Below are 24523 nucleotides of genomic sequence, written 5' to 3' on the forward strand. Positions count from 1 at the left end.
TCGCACGCGCCGCTAACAATTTACGGCAAGGATTTGTTCGTCCGCTGGACACCCGTTTGTCCACTCGCTCGATTGAACACAGAATTTTTTTGATTGGTCAAGTCAAAAAAATCCCTAGGTATTAGGCATTGGGTCTGTTCGTTTTAGCTGAACTGGCTGCACTAGTTCAGAGTTTATCTTTTTCTTTTCAATATGGAGAGAAAAAGATAAACTCTGAATTAGTGCAGCCAGTTCAGCTAAAACGAACAGACCCATTGTTTGACGTTTAAATTACGTACGACACGCGACACGTTCTTCTCTTCATTTCTTCTATAACGTTAAAAGAAAAAAAAAGAAAATAAAAAGAAAAAAAGACAGAGAAAAGAAGGCACTATAACTTTGATTCTGGATCATCGTGCAACAATCTTTGATATTTTTTCATCAAGATCATCATAATACAAGTAACTAAATTACTTTGTATGCTCTTGTAATCGGATCTTGACTTGGATGATGTGTCTAGATTGATTAATTCTACTGCCAGATAGAATTCGCTTAGTATGGACGACGAGGACGTGAACGATCTGCCAGTTGATTACAGCAAGAAGTATACCGAGAGAAATGCTCCGCCGCAAAATCATTTGGCCGAGTCGAGTGCGCAGCAATCATCACGTCGTACCTCGAAGAAGGAGTACGGCGAACACGACTCCAAGGTGGATCTGTTCGGCGACTACGCTGAGACTGATCTGGATCAGCCGACGGATTATAGTCTACGATACGCCGAGGATGACACTGACGAGGAGGAGAAACAGGGCGCTGAATATTTCCCTGTCAGCGGACAAGAAGATACAGTCAAGACTTACTGTACAGAGGGAACTCCTTACGAGACACCCTTCAATTTCTCCACGGCCACCTCCATGTCGGATCTCCGAGTCGAGGACGTGAAGGAGAGCGAACTCTCGAAGAAAATGCCGAAGAAGCCGATTGAAATCGTTAGGAAGAGTCCTGTGTCCTTTATCAAACAGCCTGAGATGCCTGACTGCGATGAACAAGATGGTCTGATAACGAAAGAACTAGAGGAGGAGAACCCAAAGAATGCTGCGGTTCTTAATCCTGGCCAAGTGACTCCAGAGAAGATAGTAAGTTATTATGAGGAGGAAACATCGCACGGTTTCTCTCGTGCCAATTCATTAAGTTCTCTGAGTAGTGCAGTAACTTCTCAGAATAACGTTCCAGGAGTTATATCAAAAATAAACTCACCACCTTCCATGAATAAGGAAGAACTGGAAAATGATGATCACAGTGCTCTGAAATTGAATAACAATCAAGCAGAATTGTCTTCGAGAAATGATAATCTGTCCGAACACAAAAATAATCCACGTGTGCTGGATAAAGAAGGTTTGTATTGGATAAGTTGACATTAAAAGAGAAACAATATATTTTCATACATATAAATTTGACAAATATATTTACGAATGTAATATAAAATATATGATATATATTTCAGGAAAAATGGTAACATTTAGTGGCCAAGATTGTTACGCAGAAGAAACTCCTTTAATGTTTTCGCGCTGTAGTTCACTTGGCTCATTGAGTGGATTCGAGCAACATTCAATTCATGACGATCGTAGTTCTGTAGTCAGTGATTTTAGGTGAATTATATATTTTAAATGCCACCTTTATAAATTTTAGTTTTTTATTTACTACATTTAAAATTTTGCAATAATATGTAAGATATAATATTATTTTTTATTTCCTTAGTCGTAGGACCAGTGGTATAGTTTCGCCAAGTGAACTACCAGATTCACCTACACAGACAGCTTTACCTAGTCCACGTAATCATAAACCTCAGAATACAGAATTTCATTCAAAACTACAAGAAGAGGCAGTAAGACCATCAGTTCGACAGCATTTATGTATGTTAATGATAATGTATTTATAATATTGATCACTCATATGTAACAATAGTAATAACATTAATAATAATGTAAACATTTGTCTGTTGAAAATTGTCTAAATTTTATATTTGTTACAGCATTTTCCAAACCGCAAACTACAATGAATAGTGTTTTTGAAGATGAGATTGCTACTTTCAAGGAAGAATCAACACCAATTGAATTTTCTAGTGCCACAAGCCTAAGTTCTCTTACAATTGACGACGAAGTCAAATTATCTAATGGTACACAGATATATCATAAATTAGAAAGAGTACCCAATGAAGATAAGAAAGACATTCAAAGACTTGAGACTAATATGCTTAATATGACAATAAACAGCTCAAAGAGTAAAGAAGAACAAGTAAGCGATGGTGATGAGGATGATGAAGATATGTTGGCTGCTTGTATTAATATGGGAATGCAAACTAACAGGTAATGTTCTAGAGATCAAATAAAACGATTTCTATAAATATATATGTATAAAAATCGTACAAAGATTTTTGTTTAACATTTAATTCTTCATTTTTTTTATGTTAAAATATATTTACAGGTATAGACAGTCTCTAAAGATTCAGGAACCCACACAAACAGAATCACCAAGTTTACCAATCTTAGTATCATATCAAAGAAATTCTATTCCAAGTAGATTAGAATCTCATGCGACTTCTGTAGAGACACCTACCAGTACTTTGAAAACGAATAGAACTGCGGTGGATACCGTTGCTTCAGATACCGTACACGTATATTGTACGGAAGATACGCCCGCGGATATCTCTCCGGTAGGATCGCAATCCAATCTGTCCGCTCTTTCGATGCCAAGTGTACAAGAGGATGTAGAAAAGATAGAGCCAGATAGCCAATCAGTCGAAATCGATTGCCACAGAAGCAATGATTTATTTGATGAAAGTTCCAATCTTTCAGGCGAGGACGAAAAAATATTAGATGAATGCATTCAATCAGGCATACCTAAGGTATTAATTTTTTTAATTGAATTTTTTTTTTCTTATAAGGAAATGCTCAGAAATTGTAATTCATTGATTTCGATAAAACTTGGTAGTCGTGCTATATTCGATATTATTTGATTATAATAATTATAGATTTCTTACTATTTCGATTTGAAGCTTTATTACAAATATTTTTTATAAAAAAAAAAAAAAATTCAAAACCGAATTACATTATACCATTTAAAACAACTTATTTATATTATTATTATTTATAGGCGAGGCAAATAACTTTAGCTCCAACAAATAGCATTCCGTTCGCCAAAAAGTCGGAAATGTTGCATACGATTAACATTTGCGGTACCCCATCGTCTTCGCCTGTCGAAGCAAATAATGGAAATAAGAATCCCATATTGAGGCCTAAATCGCCAGGCAATGGGTTATTGAGACATCCGGACGAATTTTCTGATGACAGTTTGAATCATTCAGATGATGAAGCAATTTTGACAGAATGTATACAGTCTGCAATGCCAAAGGTTAGTCGATTCTTTATAACTAGAAAATAACTTTAAAAGAGAAATATCAGGTCATTTCGCCATGTGCTTGTTTGTAAGACATTTGTACATTGCCACTTTACCGTCTCACATTTCATCGTCCGAAGTTTCATTTTCCGTGACATCAACAAAAACATTACGAGACCAACAAATATACTGAACAATGAAATATAGCGGACGATAAAATATCGCTAAAGATGAAAGATCAGATGATGAAATATCGCGGATGATGAAATGTCGGACGATGAAATGTTACGGTCGATGAAATATCGAACGATAAAATGTCGCCGGTGAAGTACCCATAAACCAAAAAATAATATTCCATTCATACAAAATGTCACGTACTAATCAATTACGAATTATATTTTCTTATCAAACAATTTTTTTTAGGCAAGATTTAGCATATCACCATCAATCAAACAGCCATTATTACAAGTCACAGAAAATTCTAAAGTAATGAATACAATGCATACGCCTTCCATTTCCTCAACATTTCTGCAGTCAAGATATGTACAGCAAAGAAAGAATGTAATTAAAAAACGCTCAACTTTTGAAGATAATGTTGGACTTTCTGAAGAGGAGGAAGATATCATGTTGGCGCAATGTATTAGATCTGGGATACCAAAAGTAAGTTTTTTATTTGTATAGTATGTTGCAAGCACTAAAACAGATGCTAAAAACTGTAATTGTAAGGAAAATACTTTCCTATTTCAAACTTGAAATATATTTTACAGTATATTTTATATTATTTCTAGAATAAACTATCTCTTTAGTATATTTCCAACAAATATATGATGATTTTTAGGCACTAAGTTCCATACCTGCAACAGTGACGTCTACAATCAAAAAATCCGAGCCATGCCCAAAAACTACGAAGATTTTTTCGGCCCATCCATCTTCCTGTTTTACCAACAAGGTTTATGCCTCCAAGAGCGCTGTACACTCACCATTGTACAAATCTGTAAATGTCAACACGACGGACACGCATTACACCAGAAATGTATCAAGTAATCTTAATGGTTTCTCAGGGAGAACGAGTAGTAATATAGCACAATGTAGTGAGATGTTGAGAAATTGTGATAATGGTACACGAGAGAGGATAAACAGTTCACCCTACTGTGCTCAAAGATCGTCGTTTCGTCACACGGAAAGTGAAAATGGCAATTCCGTTGACAATCATTGTGTATCTGCGCGATCTCGTATTGTGAAATGTGCTCCGGTTTGCAATAAAGTAGAAAACAATGATTACGCGTGTAAAAGTACAGCGAATGGGGTTGTGCCTTTGCGTCACAGTTCGGCGAACTCTATCAGTGAGGATGCGCGGATTTCCACACAGGAATGGGCCCTATTGGAATTGTGTATTAATTCTGGTATGCCTACAAACAAGTATCGCATTAAGGGAATGAAGTCTAGTGAGAGTGCAGTATCAAATGGCCATGATGATAATGAGCCAATACCAGAGGACAATTATTCAGTGTGCAGTTACAATTCTTACGTTTTTAAAACATAATGTGCAAATACATGATAAAATTAGAGAATTTCTCTCTGAACTTCTCTGCCTGATGATATGTATATATATTGTATATTAAAAGACTGAATATTTTTATATAGTAATTAATAAAGTACACACGTTTATTGTGTGTTTAAGGTGCTTAATGGAACTGTAGAAATTCCATTGTGGATTAATTTTAAATTAATAAGCATAGAAATGATTATTGTGTATTTAGGATATATTTTAAATATTACATAAAAATAAATTTTTTAAATCTTTTATCTTTAAGCATTATATCATTTTTATCATTTCTATTACATAACAATAAATTTTCAAAATCTTTTATCCTTAAGCATTATATCATTTTTATTATAGGCTTATCATCTTACATTTGAGTTTATAACTTAAATGCTAAATGATATTCGCATACACTTTATTATATATTATATAAATTCTAAATGTATGATATAAGGTAAATTGCTTTGTTGTATGGGTGCAGATGTGGAATTATATGCAGCGTTATACGCACTAGAAATGTCAACTTGTCTACTTTCAGATTCACGATCCAATATGAATTTAATCATATGCTGTATTCTTTATTGTATTTCTCTACCAAAGCAGAAATATTTATTTTGAAATGTATTTTGTAATAGATATATTTTGCTATGTTTTTAAATATCTCAAAAAGACAATATTTCAGATATTATCTTATTCCTCTTTTCTGAATTTCTTATATATATCTACATTGATTAAAAGACATTCGTGCTTTGCACCAAGTTACGCGCAGTTAACAGCGAGTAGTCGCTTAATTACCGTGATAGTCGCTTAGTTAAGAGTGAGATTATAAAATTTCAGTGACGGAGCTGGACCGGTGCAATTCCTAATCGAATTTGTTTTGCATAATAAAAGTATATTCATTTTTACTCTACAATATATTTTATATATTGAAGCAACATATTTCTTTGTACAATTTTTTAAATAGATGCGTGAACTTGATGCTTTTTTCAAAAAGTAAAAGAGAACATAGATTATACCGATTTCTCCGAGATTTATATACACAAATTTAATCTTATACAATTATAATTTTTTCATTTAAACATTGCGATGAGCATTTTAAATTATTAAGTTAATTATTTTTCGCAGAACTTGTATTTTTTATGTATATATAGTATTTATGTTAATCATCGATATGAAGACAATAAATTGAATAATTGCCGGAAATCAGAATCGAATTCCATCGTCGGAAAGAAAATCGCAGTGCCCGGATTGTCATATTAGCTAGACAGTATGTGCTAACATACTTCTTGCTGGCGATTGCGAAGAGAGGTCAGTCGAGCGTAAAGTCCGGCCGCCTTTTGACCGCTACCTTGATGCCCTTCGATGACTCGTAATGACTACTTGCACGGCACCTTAATCTATTTTCTGCATGTATAAATGTACGCAACGTATCGCTCGCACGACTGTATTCCGCAGTGCACCGCGACGTGTCCGTTGGCGAAGAGATTCCAGGAGTGCCGATCTTTCCAGGTAAAGATCTATACAAGTGTTTATGTGAATTCAAAGAATATGTCACAGATTAATGAGTGATATTTATACAATCCTATGCTTTCGCTCTTGTTTAACATTTTTTTTATTTAGTTCAAATACATAAAAATTAAAGATATATATCTTCGTCAAAATAAAAAAATATATATATATAATATATAATAATAAAAAATAATTTTAAAAATTAATAAAAATAAAGCAATAATAAATTAATATAATACATTTAATAAATAAGATTAATTAATAATATAAAGTACATAATTAAATGTAAAATATTATGAAATTATATTTGCTCGAATTTAAGCACACATATTCTCTTTTTCAATAAATTATATATATTTATTATTATCAGAAATGAAAGAAAAATAATAATTAACATTGTGACATCTTATAATTAGCTTTTTGCAAAAATATCGATAATTATTATATTTTTTTAAGTTTTTAAATTTTGCGGGATCTTCGATTTTTAAAGATATCAACATTCCTAATTTCAAATTCATTTTCTTCAAAAAATAATTGTACATTTATTGCTGCATTATTGACATATTTTCCACTATTATTCTCAAACATTTCACAATTTACGTGCACATATGCATAATAAAGAATCGAAGATAGAAATATATAAAAAAAGGTAATATGATGAATAATAATAGATCAAATTATTTTGTGGACGACTGAAACAAAAAAATGAGCAGGAGAAAGAATGAAGCACTTGTAAGCAGTGCTATAATCATATTATCTAATAAATTTGATCAAATTTATATATTTATCCGAAAGTTTTTTTTTTATTTAATTTTATTTTTAGACTTGATAATATCGTTTATCAAATATTTCACAAAAATAATAAGAATTAAAAAAAGAATTAATATGATTTTTGATAATAATAAAAAAAAGAGATTAAATTTATATAAAATATATAAATACATATTTTTATAAATCATTCATTTTTTAAATTTAATTTATATTTTCATAGAAACAAAAGTTGCAAAACGATCCAATTTTAATTTTTTTAACTTCGAGTTTTTCATTTCTATTATTTATAGACTCGATTTGTATTGTTCATAGTTTTCACGTATAGATAGACAAGGTATCTTTTATTAGATTTTTTTTGAATTGTGTATTCTTTTGCTAGTTTTAATATCTTTACTTAAAGAACCTCTCGATATTGGCATAAGAGTCGTTCAAAAAAAAGCGAGCAATTTAAGGAAAATGAATTGATTTTTAACGAGATACATTCTCTGTAAAAGGAAAAAAAGGGAAAAAATTTAGCCACGCAGCATTAACCCACATCGATATCGTCGATCCTGAGAGGCTCGTACGCGTTTAAATGCAGATGCACCCTCGTGCTTTTCACGTCCTTGCCCTCGCACTGATTGCGGTCGTAAGGGTCGACTGTGACGACAAAGCAAGATGGTATTCCGAATTACGGTCTGTACTCAAAAATTGCTCACCGGAGTCCTGGAACAATTCCGGCCAGGATGAAGTATTGGAGATTTTTAAAGGATGCGTGCAGCAAAGAATTATCAACACCCTGGATGCCTTTCTCGACGATGATATCATTCCGGTATTCGAGGGAATCGATTTGATACGATTTCGTTCGAACGACAAAAACAGCACGGAATTTAAGTGAGTTGAACTCTCTTTATAAATAATATAAAAGATTAACCAAATAAAAAAAATTGAATGATATAAATAAACTTTGCGGGACCGCCAAGTTCGATGGATTGCAGCGAGAAAACAGGTAGGTGTAATAGTCAGAAATAGAATTTGTCCAACAAAGGCTAAAGATACGTTAATCAGGGAGATAGGGGAGCTGGAATGTTATTGGAGGGATTCTCCTGTAGCGGTTCGTAATATTTGTTATATTAGAATTCTTGTTAAATTTCGGAAGAATGTGTTATCTATCGCATGCTTCAACGTTCAGAGCGCCGTGCATCGAAAATTTTCAATAATTTTCAATTATACGATGTTATTGAAAGGATTATGAGTAAAAGCGTTTGTTATATACATACTGTTGGTGATGCAGCAAAGTCACTGTAAGAGAAATACATACTGTATAATTGTATATTATAAAATTAATCACGTGAAATCAGACAAAGAAGAAATTGTAATATTGTTAAGCGACATCCGTGGTTTTCAAAATCGCTAATTAATTTGCAGATATAATTACTCCTGATATAATATTCTTTTGGAACATGAACATTATAACACAAATTGCAAAGTTGTAAAGAAAAAAAATATATATTAAATTAATATCTCTATAGTCTCCTTTTTCATTGCAAAATTTATTGTGTTTAAAACAAAATAAAAATTATTTTAAAGAATTTACTGCATATAGTCATCGTTGCAAGTAAAATCATTATTTGTAATTAAAACGCGCGTGGCAGTTCTTCAATAGAGACAATTTTCTCGATAGATCGAGAGATAACACCAACTGGTCAGCAGTCATTTGGAATCGATTGGCACGCGTTCTGCGGACTCATGCTTTCAAAGTTGAAGTCGAACATATGTTCAACACACCGTCCGAGCTTGGTCCGAACAGAAATATTGTCCAAGGTAAGTTGCAAATTTTATGAAGCAATCGAGTTTGAAGCTAATTTACAATTAATTTTATAAATTTTCAGGTCGAGGACGTCATCGACGTCGTCACCGTCATCACATGATGCCGCTGATGATGTTAGGTCTGTTGATGATGGGTTCGATCCTAATACCGATGGGCTTTCAGTTTCTCGCAGTGCTGGGCGGCAAGGCTCTGATCCTTGCGAAAATGGCTCTTATATTATCCAGCATCCAGGGCTTAAAGAAGATAGCCACGAGCGGTATCAATTACGGATTATACCACGTACATGACAGGAGTCATCAGGTGTTCCCCCAGGAAGAGGAGCAACAGTTTTTCGTGCCTCCGCATCCTTAGCTCCTCGCTACAAGTGAGAGTTTCGGAGATACGAATTATTCAAGAAGAGGTTTCAACGTGATGCGCATTGTATCTTTGTCGATAAAATCAAGGATAAAAGCGTGAGCAGTCGGCATTACTTTCTGAAATTCTGAATTATTCATTACAAAAAGTCCTTGAATTTTATTAATAATCACGTACACGCGATCTCTTGCGTTCTATTTTTTCTTTCGAGACATTTTTTTTACCCATTGTTGCGCATTTCGCCGCAAGCTGTTTGCTTACGCAAAAACATTCTCCAACTCATGTTTGAGATGTGACATTACACATATAGTACATAATATATTAGAATATATATTGCCGAGATAAATTTTGAAAGCATTTTGGGAAGCTGTCTTTCTGGGTTTTAATAAGATGTTAATTTTAATTAATTGAAAGTAATGACTTTATTTCGCTAATTTGAATTAACGATTACACGCAAGAGACTAATAACGGAAAAGGTTTCAGATCGCTGACGTTCACGTGTCAATTAATCCAACAGAATTGCAAATTGGCGATTGTATTATTGATATACCCATAAATGTATACAATATTATTTACAATGGTTTCCGCTTTGCGACCATCGTTTTAATAATATTAAATTTAAACATGAGAATTCACTCTCGAAATTGTTTTGTCATGACACGCGCGATTCTCGTATCGAGGATACAAACTATCATGCGCGCATCTAAGAGGAAACCTATCATTTTGAAGGAGCACATGATACGGTATATCATAATGCGTCAATCACAATGTTCGTTAACTGATTGTACTTTCAACTGTATTTCCCTTATAAAATGAAATAATCTAGAAGATGGATACATGTCATCGAGGATAGGCCGTCATCCGTTTGATAAATTCGATAAAGTTATCGAATGATAAATCGCAGTTATTTTATTCATCAGTGTTACATCAGGACGCGTTGCTCTTCATGTTCAACTTCTATGGGCAAACATGCATACACAATGTCTACGATTTACATCTAAATAGATACCGTTATAGGGTGGTTTTGATTTTTATAGAGTGCTTTGGCTTCACCACGTGCAAAAGATCTTTATCGAAATATTGATCGCTATTTGTTTTGTATTTTTATCTCTGTATTTTACGTATTATCTATAGAGAATAATAAATATTCGATTATCAACGGTCTTTGTATTAAATATTAAAATATTTATTTCTGTGATTATATAATGTAAAAGTTTTTTTTTAAAAAGTTTAATTTGAGGGATAAACATTTAAATTTTATTAATTTGAAATTTTGTGTATTTGACATGGTTGGCAATTATCTTTTACTCTATAATTTATTTTTGATCAGTTGTTCATCATTCATTTCATATTATGATATAAAATATTTATTAATTATTTATTACATCGCTTTTTATATTATGATTTGATAATAAAAATATTTTGATTTTTTGTACATTGAATATTTGATTACACATTAAATATTATTGCTAATAACATAGTATAAATTGATGGCTAATTGAACAGTTATCTAAAATTTCAACGTTTAATTTAAATTTCTTCTGTCATCTGCCATTCTTAATTTCTTGTGTCTTCTATCATTATCTCGAAAGTAAAACAGATTTCTTACTTTAAACTATTTAAGCTATTTAAACTATTAAAGCTGACAAATGAACCATTTACATTTACTATAATACATTTTTTGTCTTTATTTTGTCTCTTATTGTTGTATCGAAAATTTAACTCTGATATAATTATATAATTTTCTATTCTCTTACTCTATATTCACATTTAATAACATTCTGAATTCGAGAGAAAGAAAAGAAAATAAACCTAATAACGCGCTCTTTCTCAGCGCACTTCCATTGTAGGAAAAATCATTTGTAAAGCTTACAGGACATTACCTTGAGCCACACGGACAACGACTTCTCGTCCATCGATCTCAATTACTGCTTTGGGATTAAAGCCGGACAAGACGTCGCGATGTTGAGACGACACATATATGTATACATATACGATGAATTTCTCCAGGTTGCGCTAATCGAGCGATCGTTTAACGTCCATCTCGCTGACAGAATGACATACCCGAATCCTGCCGGATCTCAATGTCGTGCGGTTGCGATCGTGCATTCCGACGCGGACATCGCCGTAAGCACAAATATCGAAGAATATTTAAAATGTCAATCTATTCTCTCTCTCTTTCTGTCTGATACAACATTCGTCATTGATGCTGACGCAGAGCATCGCGATAGCGATTTTCAGTAGTTGCAATAAAATCCATCGTTAATTGTTATTCCTTTGACATTCACGTAAAATTGGATATAGAGATAAAAAATAAAATAAACGTGTTAACAGCAAAAACAAATTTTTGCTGTTAAAGTTGAAAAAGAGAAAGAAACAATGAGAGAGAATTTGTAAGTATATATATCTTGAATTTCATTATATCTTCTATTTTTTTTTTTTTATAACAAATAATTGATTAGAGAACGACCAAGTTTTATTCTTTTAATTTTTCTCTCATGTCTTTCAGGATATTCAAAATATGTGAACATGAGAACAAAGCGTATTTTTTTTCCTATCAAAAAAAGTATCAAAGTGCTTGTAATCGTCGAGCTAACTACAATGAAAATAAAATAAAGGACACGTTTTGTGAATTGATTGTCAAAGATGCAAATAAATGGCAAATTTTTGAATGGAAAATTAAAATTTAGAGAGAAAGAAAGAAACACATGTTGCAGTAGAAATTCATAAAACTGCACAACCAGGTGGAATACTTTTGTCTTCCTAAATGGGACAATTATAGTGCATCGTGCGCGCGCCCACGCTTCCAAATCCAACGTGTCAAGTTATTGTACAGCGTAACAATAAGGTTCGGGGTTGCGCAGCCGAAGCAGGACGAAGCTGGAGGAGGCTGTGGACGAGGCGGCTATAAGAGGGACGTTGTGCGTCGCGACGCCACCAGAACACCTGCCGCGCTCGGTCCAACCCCACGATCTTGCGCTCTCCGATCTCTCGGTAGCGATTGAAAAAGCAGAGGGAAGCCGCCGGAGAGAGAGAGGGAGACAGAGAGAGGGAGAGAGAAGTTTTTCTTTATTTACGTGTCATTCTTCTTGCCGATTTCGTTTCTTCCTAACCGGTGAAAGATGTTCTCCAAGTCGATTTCAGCGTCAATTCTCTTGGTCATCGTCGCCAGCGCGTTTCACGTTGCGAGAGCAGCGATTGACAACGATCACCATCAGCAACAGGTAAATATGTATTCCGAATATATATTTTTCTAGATTAATATCTAGTATTATTTTGACAAAAAAAGACTTTGTATATAATTTGAAATTTTATAATATGTCAAATATATACATGACAATATATAATTTGAATAAATGTAAAAAATGTTGAAATTTAAATGTAGAAAGATCGATGAGTTAAGTTGTAATATTGAGATAAAAAAACACTGCAATATTTTTCAATATCTTCATCGTACGCATTTTGATTATCTTCATAAGTCAAAATGTTCTCTCTCTCTCTCTCTCTCTCTCTTTCTCTCTCAACCTAATTTCTGAATAATTAATAAAGATGATTCTGAGAAAGGAATATATATGTGATATATTTCAAAAACTCTATTATAAATAAATATATATTGTAATATTTCTTTTAATGAGAAAATTATCATTATCTTAAAATCATTAAAAATGTATGCGTTTTTTTATAATGTATGTTAAAAGAAATTATTAAGGAGTAATTATTAAGGAGTAGTAATTATAATCAAAAAAATATCGCGATTCTAAATTCATATATTTATCCTGATAAAAAGTTAACTCAAAGAAGAGTTATTTTGATATATGATATGCATCTCCATCTCTCATAATCTCCGAACATAATTTTAATAAATTCTTTGATAAATTTTTTATAGGGAAAATTTTAAAGTAACTATTGCGATTTATTCTAATTTTTCATACTTAACATTAAATTTATAATCGCATATCTGTTTTAAAAGAGTAAAATGTATTTTTTTGTAAACAATGATTTTAAAATTTATGATTATAAACTGTAAGTTGTTAATCTTAATTTTTTATTAAGTCTTATCTCATTGTTAAAATTATAAGTTTCTTTATTTTTTTAGCACTGTCAATCATACTTTCAGCTTTTCTTGTCATTTTCCTTTTATTAAAAGTAGCTAGAATTCATTTAAGAATCATTTTAACGTAACAAACTCAATGAAGATAAAATTGCCCTTATAGCAGGCCGTCATATGACAGAATTATCGTAGTTTCCTTTCGCAACCAATAAGAGAAGCTCTTCTCTCCTTCCTAAGAGAATTAATTATCTAATCAGCTTCTTTTCGCTACATTTCTCTACTAAAGTTTAATCAATGTAATGTGTTTATAAAGATATAAAGTTTTGTGGAAATATATCCAGCATAATTATATTATATTTATGCAATAAGACAATAAAATATTTATAAAAACAAATATGGTACATAAAAAACAGTATATTATCAAAAATAATAAAAAAAGAATAATAAAATATAATTATATATACTACTTAAAAAGAAAATAAAAAACACTTTCCATACCTTAAAAATTGGGCTCTTTTCAAACTGCTGAAATTTGACAAAAAAATTATCATATAGATAAAAAATTAAAAAAGCATTTTGAAGCTTGAAATTTCAACTTTAACGTATTATCGGCGATTAAAAATTTCATTATTTTCTTATTTCTAAAAAATACAGATTTAGCTTCAAAATCGTAAAACTCGTTCAAAAAAAAAAAAAATCGTAGAAAAATTTTAAAAAAGCATATTGTAGGAAAAATGTAGTTTGTGGAACTTGAGTTGAATCTTCCAAAAAAAATTTTTTTATTGAGCTGCTGAGTGTCACAAAATACGTAATTTTAAGGAACAAGAAAATGTGTTCTTTTTTAAAGCACAGAACAAAAAAGATAAAAAGATTTTTTAAAATCACTGATAGCGTGTTAAAGTTAAAACTTTAAGTTTTAAAATGCTTTTATTTAATTTTGTATCGATGATTTTTTGTCAAGTTTCAGCGGTTTGAAAATAACCTAATTTTTAGGATATAAAAAGTGTTTTCTATTTTTTTTGTGAATAAATTTTAATATATATAAATATAAAAGATTTAATAATATAATATTATAATATAATAATTAAAGAGAAATAGTTATATATTACTTTTTTCTGGAATTTAAAGATTAAGTTAAATTAAAAATAAATGTGACATAAATTATGTTACATGAAAAATCAAAAAAGAAGAAGAAAAGAGCTTCGAGAGCTGTAAAAGCTTTAAAAACTTTTGAATTTTACTGATATCATTTGCCAACTTTTAACGAGTTTTGGTTCCCCACTTTTAAATGAGTAAGTCACTTTTTAGTTAGGCAAATTACCTTGTTTTGCCTCCTTTTCATTTTTTACAACGAGATAGAAATAAATAAACAGCATTAAGTTATCTTCAGAGAGAAAAGTTGAGTTTCTTATAATGTTTTTTAATAAAAAAGAGAAGGACACATATATGAGAGAATGTAATAAAATTTCTCTCTCTCATTTTTTTATAATTTTTACAGAAGACAAACTCTATGCACACAAAGAAATGAAAGAATTTTTTAATCTACATTAATCTTTGTTAAATTAAATTCAAATTATTTAATTTTCTTCAAATTTATCTAAACATTATTATAAAATTATGCTTACTAATATTAGCTAGAGATTCAGCAATGAAATTTTGTGCCTCTTTTGACGCATATACAACATTGTATCTTATGTAATATAAATTTTTGTAATATAAATTGTAATATAAATTTTTTTTTTATCTTTATGTATCTCTCAAAAACTAGAAAGTATAACTCGAAGTATTCTACTTTACATTATAACAAATAAACGATCTTGTCATGCCCGTATTAGCGACATGCGATAATTACTTTGCTCACTGCGATCGACGAGTGCACCTATACGCAATTGCGCGCCGAGGCCATCGTTCAGACGCGATTCCTCGCCAATTATTTTCGAGACAGGTTTATATCTGACAGGCGGGGGAATATGATTTTCCGTATAGCGGTTTCGTATCTGTGGTGACAGTCGAGAAATAATGTTAATTGAAATAACGCGGATATAGCATGCTAGCACGCGTGTTTGTTGCGGGGAGTGCAATTTGCGCGATTTTTGCACCAACGCGACAAAATGATGGAGCACGAACGGAGATGCAACAACGAGATTGCGCTCGGATTTAAAGCGCTGTACTGGATGTTTTATTAGTAACGCTGTTTTCTCTCGTCGAGGGAGATTCCTTGATAATTTGGTACCGATTCGAGATTGGGACACTAATTGCGGAATAATTCGCCGTTCCTGCTATTATATTTTCCAAGCAAGTTGAAGAAACTATGTGGCGAGTATAAAATTATAATTAAATAACATGATTCAGTTTATATTTATTGTGTAATGTCTGGGACAGAGAATTTTGTATCGTGTAATTCGATGCCTGGAAACTAAGAGAAATGGAAGTGTTGTGAATTAAATAAAAACAATATAAATCCTCTGCGAATAAAATAAAATAAATAAAACAATATATATGTTATGTCTAGTTCGCTTTGGAGATTTTATCTGCGCGTGCTTTATTTAACAGAACAAAAATTAATTTGCCATTTAAAGCATTGCATTACATATGGTCAAAGAGTTTAATATATCTGTGTTGTCAGTAACATATTCAAAATAAGTTTGACTACATAGAAATAATCAAACAAACGTTATCTGGTAAATAGTATTTGTTCAAAAAATGTAATGCTTTCTCATAGATAATAAAAAACGATTGATTGCATATTGAACGTATACGAATGTATTCGAATGCTTCGCGGAAGGAAGAAGCAAGAAATGCAAAAAGGAAAGCGCATATAAATTGGACTTTGCAAAGTTCAACAGTTATATTAAATTCGATATACAGCAAAACTTGCTGTATATCGAAATATCGAAAGGAAAATACCAAGTTTGCCCGATATACATAATAAATCTTTCATTTATATACCATCCAAGAACAAGTGGTAAAGATGAAATGCAATTGAAATTCTAATGTAATTGAAATTGTTTATATAAAAAAGAGCAAATTACATAGTATATATTTCCTAAGAGAGATATAAATATTCTATCTAAATATCGAATCATCGGATCGATAAATTAATATCGTCGTCTTATTACTCAAACATCTTGTCTTATTTCCCTTTCTGCAACTATTCATTATTTCAGCGACATTTTGTCCGCGTCACCTTTCATTTTTTCTACCAATGCATATAATATGAAACCATATTATAAATATATACGTCAAAGTCTGTTTTATCTCATTCTAGTTTACTTCTCTTGCATACATGTCACGTATTAAATCGAAAATTCTACAAATGTATACAGTGAAATTCTCAATAATTGTTTACATGCAGAAATCAAACGGAATACAAATGATAATCCATTTTTCATCGAAAAATTCAATCTCCAATTTGTTTGGCATTACTTGACGCTATAGGTGGAATTTACTATTAGACAAAAGTATTATTAGATTTATTATAATGTTACGTCCGCGCGGACGTAACAATAATTCAATTAACTGTCATATGCCTGTTCTTATGTAATCTAACATTATTTTTGTCGTAACCATGCTATTTTCAGTTAATACATGAAGCTACCAATGTCTTGGCTTATGAAGCGGGAGGGAAGGCTTTATTCGGAATATCTCGCGGACATTATCAACCGATTACAGGTAAGCAAATAACATAATTGTAATTAACATGCATTGTTTGGAATATGTATAAACGCAAGAAGATAATATTTTAAATAACTTATTATTATATTCGAATTGTTAAGGCAATAGACTGTGGAAATTTAGCAAAAAGTAAAATTTTATATGTCAAAATAATTATTTAAAATTAATTTAGAACTTAATTAATTTAGAAATTAATTTAACACTAAACTATCTTTATATTATAATCTTGTCGCGCATTTTTTTAGGTATAAACTTTTGCTTCTATGTTTAAACATATACAATCAATATTTTGTTGTTTTTTTTTCTATTATATCGTTCTATCAGTGTTTGAGGAACGCTATAGCGTTTGCTCGTATAATTGAAACTAGTGATAATGCATTCACGAACGGGATAATCTGGGCTCGGAAAGATTTGCTCGATATACATTTCGAGAGCTTACGCAAAGCTGCGTTCCTTTGTTTGATGATAGCTTACAGATAGCTATAATTACTATGATATCTTATAAATTATGATGCATATCGCAATTTATACGTATAAAAAAGTAATTACATTTTCCATTTTTATCTTTTATTTATTTTCACGATTGATAAGCACAAATAATAGGCTGAAAGCTCACGGCGTTTTTAATAGAAAAATTTTAGTATGATTCTGGACACATTTGATCAAAAAATAATTCGTGGAATGAGTAGAATTTTTCTGAAAAAGCAATTTATATGAAAAAGTTAAACAACAGAATCCTTTAAAATCAATCGAGATTTTATTATTTTAGTAGTTTAGACCTTTCTTATTTCATTTGTGTATTTCGTAAGAAATTACAATTACTGAGAATTTTTTTAATTTCGACGAAATGTCAACCATGATTATTTATTGATAAACAATCTTCCAATTAATATATTCTATATTTATATTATATAAATTGATGACGCACACGCACTTTACTTACATGTTGATTTGTGCTTATTATTCATGAAATTACTGAAATCTGGAATTAACATTATTAATCAAATCTGCTTGAATCAATTTGCTTCACTTCAAGCAGAGAGATATGGATTACACATTCTATGTTATATATATATATATATATATATATATATATATATATATATATATGGATTACACATTAGATATGGATTATACATTAGATATGGATTACACATATATTATAAGTCTTTTATTATAAATCTCTATTATAAAATTAAAAAATACATTTTTGACATTATTACAATTTTTTCGTTATATTTATAATTAAATATTTTAATTTTATATTTTATTATTATTTATCTTAATTCTAATTCTTCTTGGAAATTTCGATGTAATCGAATAATTCGTAACTCATATATAATATATATTCTTAAAATATTTCTCGGTTATGTATTTTATTCAGTGTATTTTATATAATTTTTTTCCGGTTTTCACTTATGATGAGCTACTTATAATCATGTTAATCCATCGTAAGACGCGTAAAAATAGTTCTATACATACCAAGTATTTTGCTTACAACGGAAGCACATCACACGCTTGTAAGCTTCGCTATTGAGCCGTTTGATACCGTAACTGCGTTACTGCACAAATTGTGGACCGCGTTAATGGATGGATGGTGCAGTTTCCGCAACAGTGGCCGGGCCTAGTATATTTTTGCATGCATTATGTATTACCCGATAATCACATGCGATCATTCCGAGTTACATCGAAACCTACGATTAAAGTCACAGTACGATTGAAAAAAAAAATAACAAAAAGCAGTAACAAAAACAATAACAAAAGTTAAAATTGTATTTAATCTAAGCAAAAATTAAAATTAAAATTAAATTTTATTCTCCAAATTTAATAACTTCTTCTTACATGTTCAGCATTTAGATACATGATAATCTTTTATAAAAAGCACCAGTATATAATCATTATATATCTTCTACGTTTTCTTTTTGATGTTCTTTGGTCGCTTAATCCGCAAATATTAATTATCTCTTTATCCGTAAACCCTGAAATATTACGGTATTAACACACAGAATACGTACAATTATAATAAGGAATTTATCAGCGTTATTGTATACGTATAATTATATATATATAAAAAATTGTTTCATGACAAAAAAATGCTTTTCTCATCGTTGAGTGTCTCTCATTTAATTAAATAACTATCAAGATATACATTCTTAGTTATAAAATATAATTCTAAGTTTTAAAAATTACAGAAAATGTTACTTGAAGATTTTGCTATTTTAATTTAGATATCGCACGTTATTGTACAATAATTTATAAAACATAAGCATTATTTTGCATCATTTTACATTACTTTATAGTAATGTAAAAGGATATTAAAACCTTACAACATAAGATACAGAATATAAAAAATAATATATGTAGTGGTAATGTTTATAAAAATATATAAAAAATTGTTCCGTCAAATTACAAGACAAAAAAATAAAAAATAAATGTAATAATATTATTATAATTTATACTTAAATTTTCTTGTATAATGTGCACACTTTCGATGCAAAAATAATTTTGCGTTAATATTATTTATGATAAATGCATTGGAAAACACTTGTATTTAAATACACTTGTATTATAAAACAACTTGTAAGAATCGATGTATTTAATTATTTAATTGATGTTCTGTTACAGACTGCATGTTTGTTACTTCGGAAAGTGGACCGTTCTCCTACATATCGCCATCCGACAGTGATGACGTTTGTGGAATATATTTTTTAACTGATCCGGATCGTACAATAGAGATACATTTCGACAGCTTTGACATTCCCTGCGATCATCATGGACTCTTGGCGGTATGTAATATCATCAGTTACTATTAAGCGTCAATTTTTAGATCAATTTTCACCTGCAAATATTTTGCTTTTAATCGAAAAGATAAAATAATAGCACAGTAAATTAAATCGATTTCTAAAGCATCGAAAAGAATCATTGAACAATAAATTATTCTTTTTGTTATAGATAGGACTTATTCGAGAATAACGTACCAGATTATTTTAAAGCCAATAAACACAATCAAACTTAAAATATTTATTAGATAAATAGTAAAAAAAAAAATTTATAAAATATTAATGAAAAAAGCAAAACACATAATATATTTAATCTAATATTTTTCTCTACATATATATTTCTCTCAGAGACACTAGATTATGAATTAAAAAAAGGTATAAAATCCTTGCAAATGTCACGAACAAATGTCTTGAATTTTCTTGAAAAAAAAAGAAATGGAAAAGAATATATGTCGAGAAGAAGAATTTGCGCATGTTGCTACTAACTTGCTTCTGTGTGACTTTCATAGTGACAATAAGCGAAACCCTTGAAAGCTATCTATACAACGAGCCGTAGCCATAAACGAATTGTCGCAGCGCATGTGCCAATTTTACGCAAAAATCGAATCGCAAAGTTTTCCCTCCTCGATTCACGCTTGTTCCCTCTTGTCGCTATTAATGGAAAACTCCTGTAGGGTAAACTTGTGTAATTTCCACGACGGACGCGGTGCGTCATGTGTCACACAGAAGTCAATGTTACAAAGAACAAGTGTCTAACAACACGAAGAGTGAAGTTTTGCTCGACTTGTCTTTGCAAGACGTAATTTCTCTGCATGATTGCAACTGTATACTTCGAATTTCGATTTTTTTTAAAATTTTTATTTTTTATTACATTTTGCAACTTTTTAATTATTTATGAAATTTATATAGCATATTTATCTCTCTCTTTCTCTTTCTCTTTCACTTTTGTAATAAATATTTTCTTGTAATTTTTTTATTTCATAAATATGTGGCAAGTAAATTTATACACTTACAGATCGTAATACATGTTAAATACAACTTGGTAATCAAAAAAACGCGTTCTTACTTCGAGCAACAGTAATTTTATTTAATTTGCAAATTTTATGAAGCAATTAAACTTTTATTAATTAACTTGCAGGTAGTCGACGGCTGGGAATTAAACGGCGAATTATTTCCGAACGAAGGCGACCATCCGTTACCGATAAAGGAAAGAGTGACAGAATTCTGCGGTAAGAGCAGATGGTATCGCGGTAAGAAGATTTTTACGAGTTCACAGAATGCTGCGCTCCTCCAATATAGAGTACCTCTACGTGGGAGAGGCTTCGTCGTATCCGCAAGATACCCAAAAAATCCGAGACGTGAGTATAACGATTTAATTATGACACTAGCTTGAATTTCGGAGAACATACAATTACGCAATCCGAAAAAAATATACATCACAGAATTAGAAAGATATATATATTTTGCTCACATATAATTTTACATTTTTTAAAAGAAAAATGGATAAATATGAGAATCTATGAATATTTTTAGCACATTTCATGAAATCCAACAATATGGCTTGCTCTTCTATTTGCATTTTATTCGGTATTCAGATTAATTATATCTTAATAACAATTAAAAAAGTTATACATAATATGGAAGTATAAAATAATTAATAAATTGTATTTACAGAATTTAGGCAAAATTAAGAAAATCAACACACATTTGCATATTATTTTCTTTTAAATTATGATTATTATTTAATTTTACTTTGATTAACATGATCTATATCGAAATAATTTAATTAATGAAATATTCGAACGCAACATTTCAAGTCGAAATAATGAACGTCGGAAAATTGATGCTACCTATTCTGAATAGCAATGTGAAGTGGCCATAATACATTAACATTGCAAATGGGTGGCTCCATCAGAATTTTAGCTCTATAATTCAATTATTCAAGCTTCACGCCGTTTTAATCGAATAACATCTCGATGTAGCTAGAATCAATTCTACAGATCGGGTTTTAGTGAGGAATCATCTAATCTTTGATAATACAATAAACTAGAGAGAGACCTAAAATTATGTATATCAGAACAAAAATATAAATAGTGATGGTAAAAAGTATAGGAGGAATAATAGGGTATCTTCCTCTTTTAAATAAAAAGAGAGAACGTACAGAGAAAAATACTGTACAATAAGCTCTATCTTGCTACGATCCAATTTTTTTCCCACAAGCAAATATTCGGGTAAAGACTTGAAGTGATTAATACACCGACAGGGACGAGAATATTAGACTTGTCTCAGTCCAGTAAATGAAATAAACTCAAACTAATTCCAATACTTAGCTGGCGAGCTGAATTTTACATTTTTACGTCTCTTATTTTTTATTTTCCTCAGCCTGCAATGTCTTGTCAGTGAGCACAACGGATCCATTCACGCTCCGCAATTATGGCAGACGGATCAACTGCACCCTAATAGCGGTGTATCCCGGTACCGTTCACGTGATCGCATTAGGAGTCGGTGGCACCAGCTCGCACAGCATCGCTCGTACATCCGAAACTGGCACTCTACGCAAAGTACGTTGTTCTTCTTCTCGATATACATTGTATTGTAATATATTAATTGCATCCTCATAAAAGAAACTTCGTTTTCGTGATAAAGCTTTTTTTTCTAGTTTTCTATCAGTTTAGAATGTTTAGAATATTTCAAAACAAAATTATATTTAAAAAAAAATAATGTCTGTTTGTATATATGTATGTACGTATACATATATGCATGGGAGATACGGAATATACGTGCAGTTTCCAATTTCCGCTGTCGGACTAAATTTTTTAAAATGAGTATCATTAAAATGGTATTGAATTTGGTAAGGGTCAATGAAAGGGTTTATTTTTTTATAAAATTTTAATTTTTTTGAGAAATGTTTGTGTATGCTTTAACTTCCTCAAATTTTAAGATATCGAGCTAAATATTTTTATAAACAATTTTATTTTATTTATAAAGCTTCCTTTATGAGGAAGCCAATTTATTTTATATGTTAATTATTTTGCTTTAATTTAAAAACTACTTCCTCTGAGAAGGAGCTTTGTGGACGAAATAAAATGATAAGAAAGTAATGTGCAAATTTCTAATTTGCATACTTTTTTATTCCTTTTCAGTGCTTTCCGCAGGACCAAGTGCAAATCGGAGGCAGCCGCGACTTGGATACAACAAAGCTCGATATAATCGACTCCATTTGCGGCATGGATTCGAAACCGAGTAAGGAGCATTTCATACTCATGGAATCGTAATTGAAAACATTCTGCAAAAAAATCTATATCAAGTTCATAAATTTTTATTATTATTTTTGCGATTTGTTAATATTTATTATATAGAATATAATTATAGAGAATATAGTACATGTAATTAAGTATTTTATTAAGTATTTTATAAATAGGTGTAATTGCTTTTTTTCTTTCAGATATAAAAGAGCCTGTGCCGTACGATGTGACAGTTGTCCGATTAATATCGAGCGGTTACTGCGACAATTCGGTGACAGTGGCAATAAGATCAATGATAGACAACGATATGCTGGAGGCTGCTTCTGGTCTTTAAAACGACCGCATCGTATAGTTTTATCTCGTTCCACCGCATTTGCTATGTATTCTTGACATTTATCTTTGAACGAGCAGGTACAACGCTAATATCATCGAAAAGAATTGTTGCATAGAAAATATCCCGTCATCGTAGTTTAGCTTATACTGATCGTATATTTGTGTTGCATATTAAATGGGGATGTCGCATACATACGAGTGAGAGGAGACGAGAGTTCTATCTAAGACTGATTATTCTAATTACTCTTTTTCGTATCCTTCTATTGAACAATTTCACTTACTTCATCAACAAGCTCTTACTTCTATACAGCTGTAAAAGTAAAAAGATTTATCATATAATTTGTAGGATACTTTCGACTCAAGCAACGCTTTTAATAGGAAAGTGAAAGGTATATGATAAGTGCAGAGTAAACATTTATTTGAAACGTTTTCGTAATGGTACTGCGTTAATTGAGATAAGCGTAATATCGGAATAATTTTTGATGATAAAATTAATTCAATCTTAATAATATATGTTATCTAAATAAAAGTAGTAAAGACTTTTTAAATATTGCTCAATGATTATTATTTTTATCAAAAATAATTGAAATAATTTATTGACTATTTTATATCATTGAAAAATTACTTAATTTTCAATATTTATTGTATTGCTATCTTCCTTTTTTCATTGATCTTATTTTATTCTGCGAACTATAGCTTTCTCTTTATTATACTTTCTTATAAATAATAATATCATATCAAATATTATATACATATAATTTTTGCACATATTTGGTGTTACAACATACTATATTAAAATATTCCATTTATGATATTAAATATATCAAATGTTTATAAAAAATAGCATTTTATTCATTTTAAAATATATATTATAATATTTTACATTAATATTATAATATTAAAATTATAATTACATTATAGCTAAAATAAATATTTGTGTTGAATAAAATGCGCACACGAATAATGTAACGGTAGATAGCTTAATATGTATGCGTTCGTATTTATTTAAGTTATAAATAAGCAAAAATAAATGTGTATATTATTTAATAGATATTATTATTCTTAGTTAAAAAATTA

General features: G+C 30.6%; 3 protein-coding genes across 4 annotated transcripts; all 3 read left to right on the plus strand.

Moving 5' to 3' along the window:
* Positions 1–259: 259 nt before the first annotated feature.
* LOC126848630 (adenomatous polyposis coli homolog) lies at positions 260–5181 on the plus strand. 2 transcript variants are annotated; one of them, XM_050589642.1, is made up of 9 exons: positions 260–440; positions 521–1374; positions 1484–1628; positions 1738–1892; positions 2012–2345; positions 2464–2884; positions 3133–3390; positions 3799–4035; positions 4214–5181. In XM_050589642.1, the coding sequence occupies exons 2-9, from the start codon at positions 537–539 to the stop codon at positions 4916–4918; spliced, it is 3093 nt and encodes a 1030-aa protein (XP_050445599.1). In that variant the 5' UTR covers positions 260–440; positions 521–536; the 3' UTR covers positions 4919–5181. The 2 variants fall into 2 exon arrangements, with proteins under 2 accessions (XP_050445599.1, XP_050445598.1); XM_050589641.1 differs by having other exon boundaries at positions 260–1374.
* Positions 5182–7772: 2591 nt separating this feature from the next.
* Positions 7773–9359, plus strand: LOC126848653 (uncharacterized). Its single transcript, XM_050589685.1, has 3 exons — positions 7773–8071; positions 8862–9001; positions 9070–9359. Exons 1-3 carry the CDS (start codon positions 7773–7775, stop codon positions 9357–9359), a joined length of 729 nt encoding a protein of 242 aa, XP_050445642.1.
* A 2956-nt stretch (positions 9360–12315) lies between these two features.
* On the plus strand, positions 12316–24160 carry LOC126848647 (corticotropin-releasing factor-binding protein). The gene is made up of 7 exons (XM_050589677.1): positions 12316–12586; positions 16995–17085; positions 19714–19874; positions 21007–21226; positions 22251–22429; positions 23012–23111; positions 23314–24160. Exons 1-7 carry the CDS (start codon positions 12485–12487, stop codon positions 23445–23447), a joined length of 987 nt encoding a protein of 328 aa, XP_050445634.1. The 5' UTR covers positions 12316–12484; the 3' UTR covers positions 23448–24160.
* The last annotated feature ends 363 nt before the right edge of the window (positions 24161–24523 follow it).

This window comes from Cataglyphis hispanica, chromosome 4 (genome assembly GCF_021464435.1).
Source record: "Cataglyphis hispanica isolate Lineage 1 chromosome 4, ULB_Chis1_1.0, whole genome shotgun sequence".
In the NCBI taxonomy this organism is placed as follows: domain Eukaryota; kingdom Metazoa; phylum Arthropoda; class Insecta; order Hymenoptera; family Formicidae; genus Cataglyphis; species Cataglyphis hispanica.

Excerpts from the sequence above, each read along its gene's own strand:
- LOC126848630 (XM_050589641.1), top strand. The coding sequence starts at position 537 with ATGGACGACGAGGACGTGAACGATCTGCCAGTTGATTACAGCAAGAAG. Across the intron at positions 1,375-1,483 it reads ACGTGTGCTGGATAAAGAAG|GAAAAATGGTAACATTTAGT; the intron begins GTTTGTATTGGA and ends TATATATTTCAG. Across the intron at positions 4,036-4,213 it reads TTAGATCTGGGATACCAAAA|GCACTAAGTTCCATACCTGC; the intron begins GTAAGTTTTTTA and ends GATGATTTTTAG.
- LOC126848653 (XM_050589685.1), top strand. The coding sequence starts at position 7,773 with ATGCAGATGCACCCTCGTGCTTTTCACGTCCTTGCCCTCGCACTGATT. Across the intron at positions 8,072-8,861 it reads AAAAACAGCACGGAATTTAA|ATCGAGAGATAACACCAACT; the intron begins GTGAGTTGAACT and ends TTTTCTCGATAG. Across the intron at positions 9,002-9,069 it reads GAACAGAAATATTGTCCAAG|GTCGAGGACGTCATCGACGT; the intron begins GTAAGTTGCAAA and ends ATAAATTTTCAG.
- LOC126848647 (XM_050589677.1), top strand. The coding sequence starts at position 12,485 with ATGTTCTCCAAGTCGATTTCAGCGTCAATTCTCTTGGTCATCGTCGCC. Across the intron at positions 12,587-16,994 it reads ACGATCACCATCAGCAACAG|TTAATACATGAAGCTACCAA; the intron begins GTAAATATGTAT and ends TGCTATTTTCAG. Across the intron at positions 23,112-23,313 it reads CGGCATGGATTCGAAACCGA|ATATAAAAGAGCCTGTGCCG; the intron begins GTAAGGAGCATT and ends TTTTTCTTTCAG.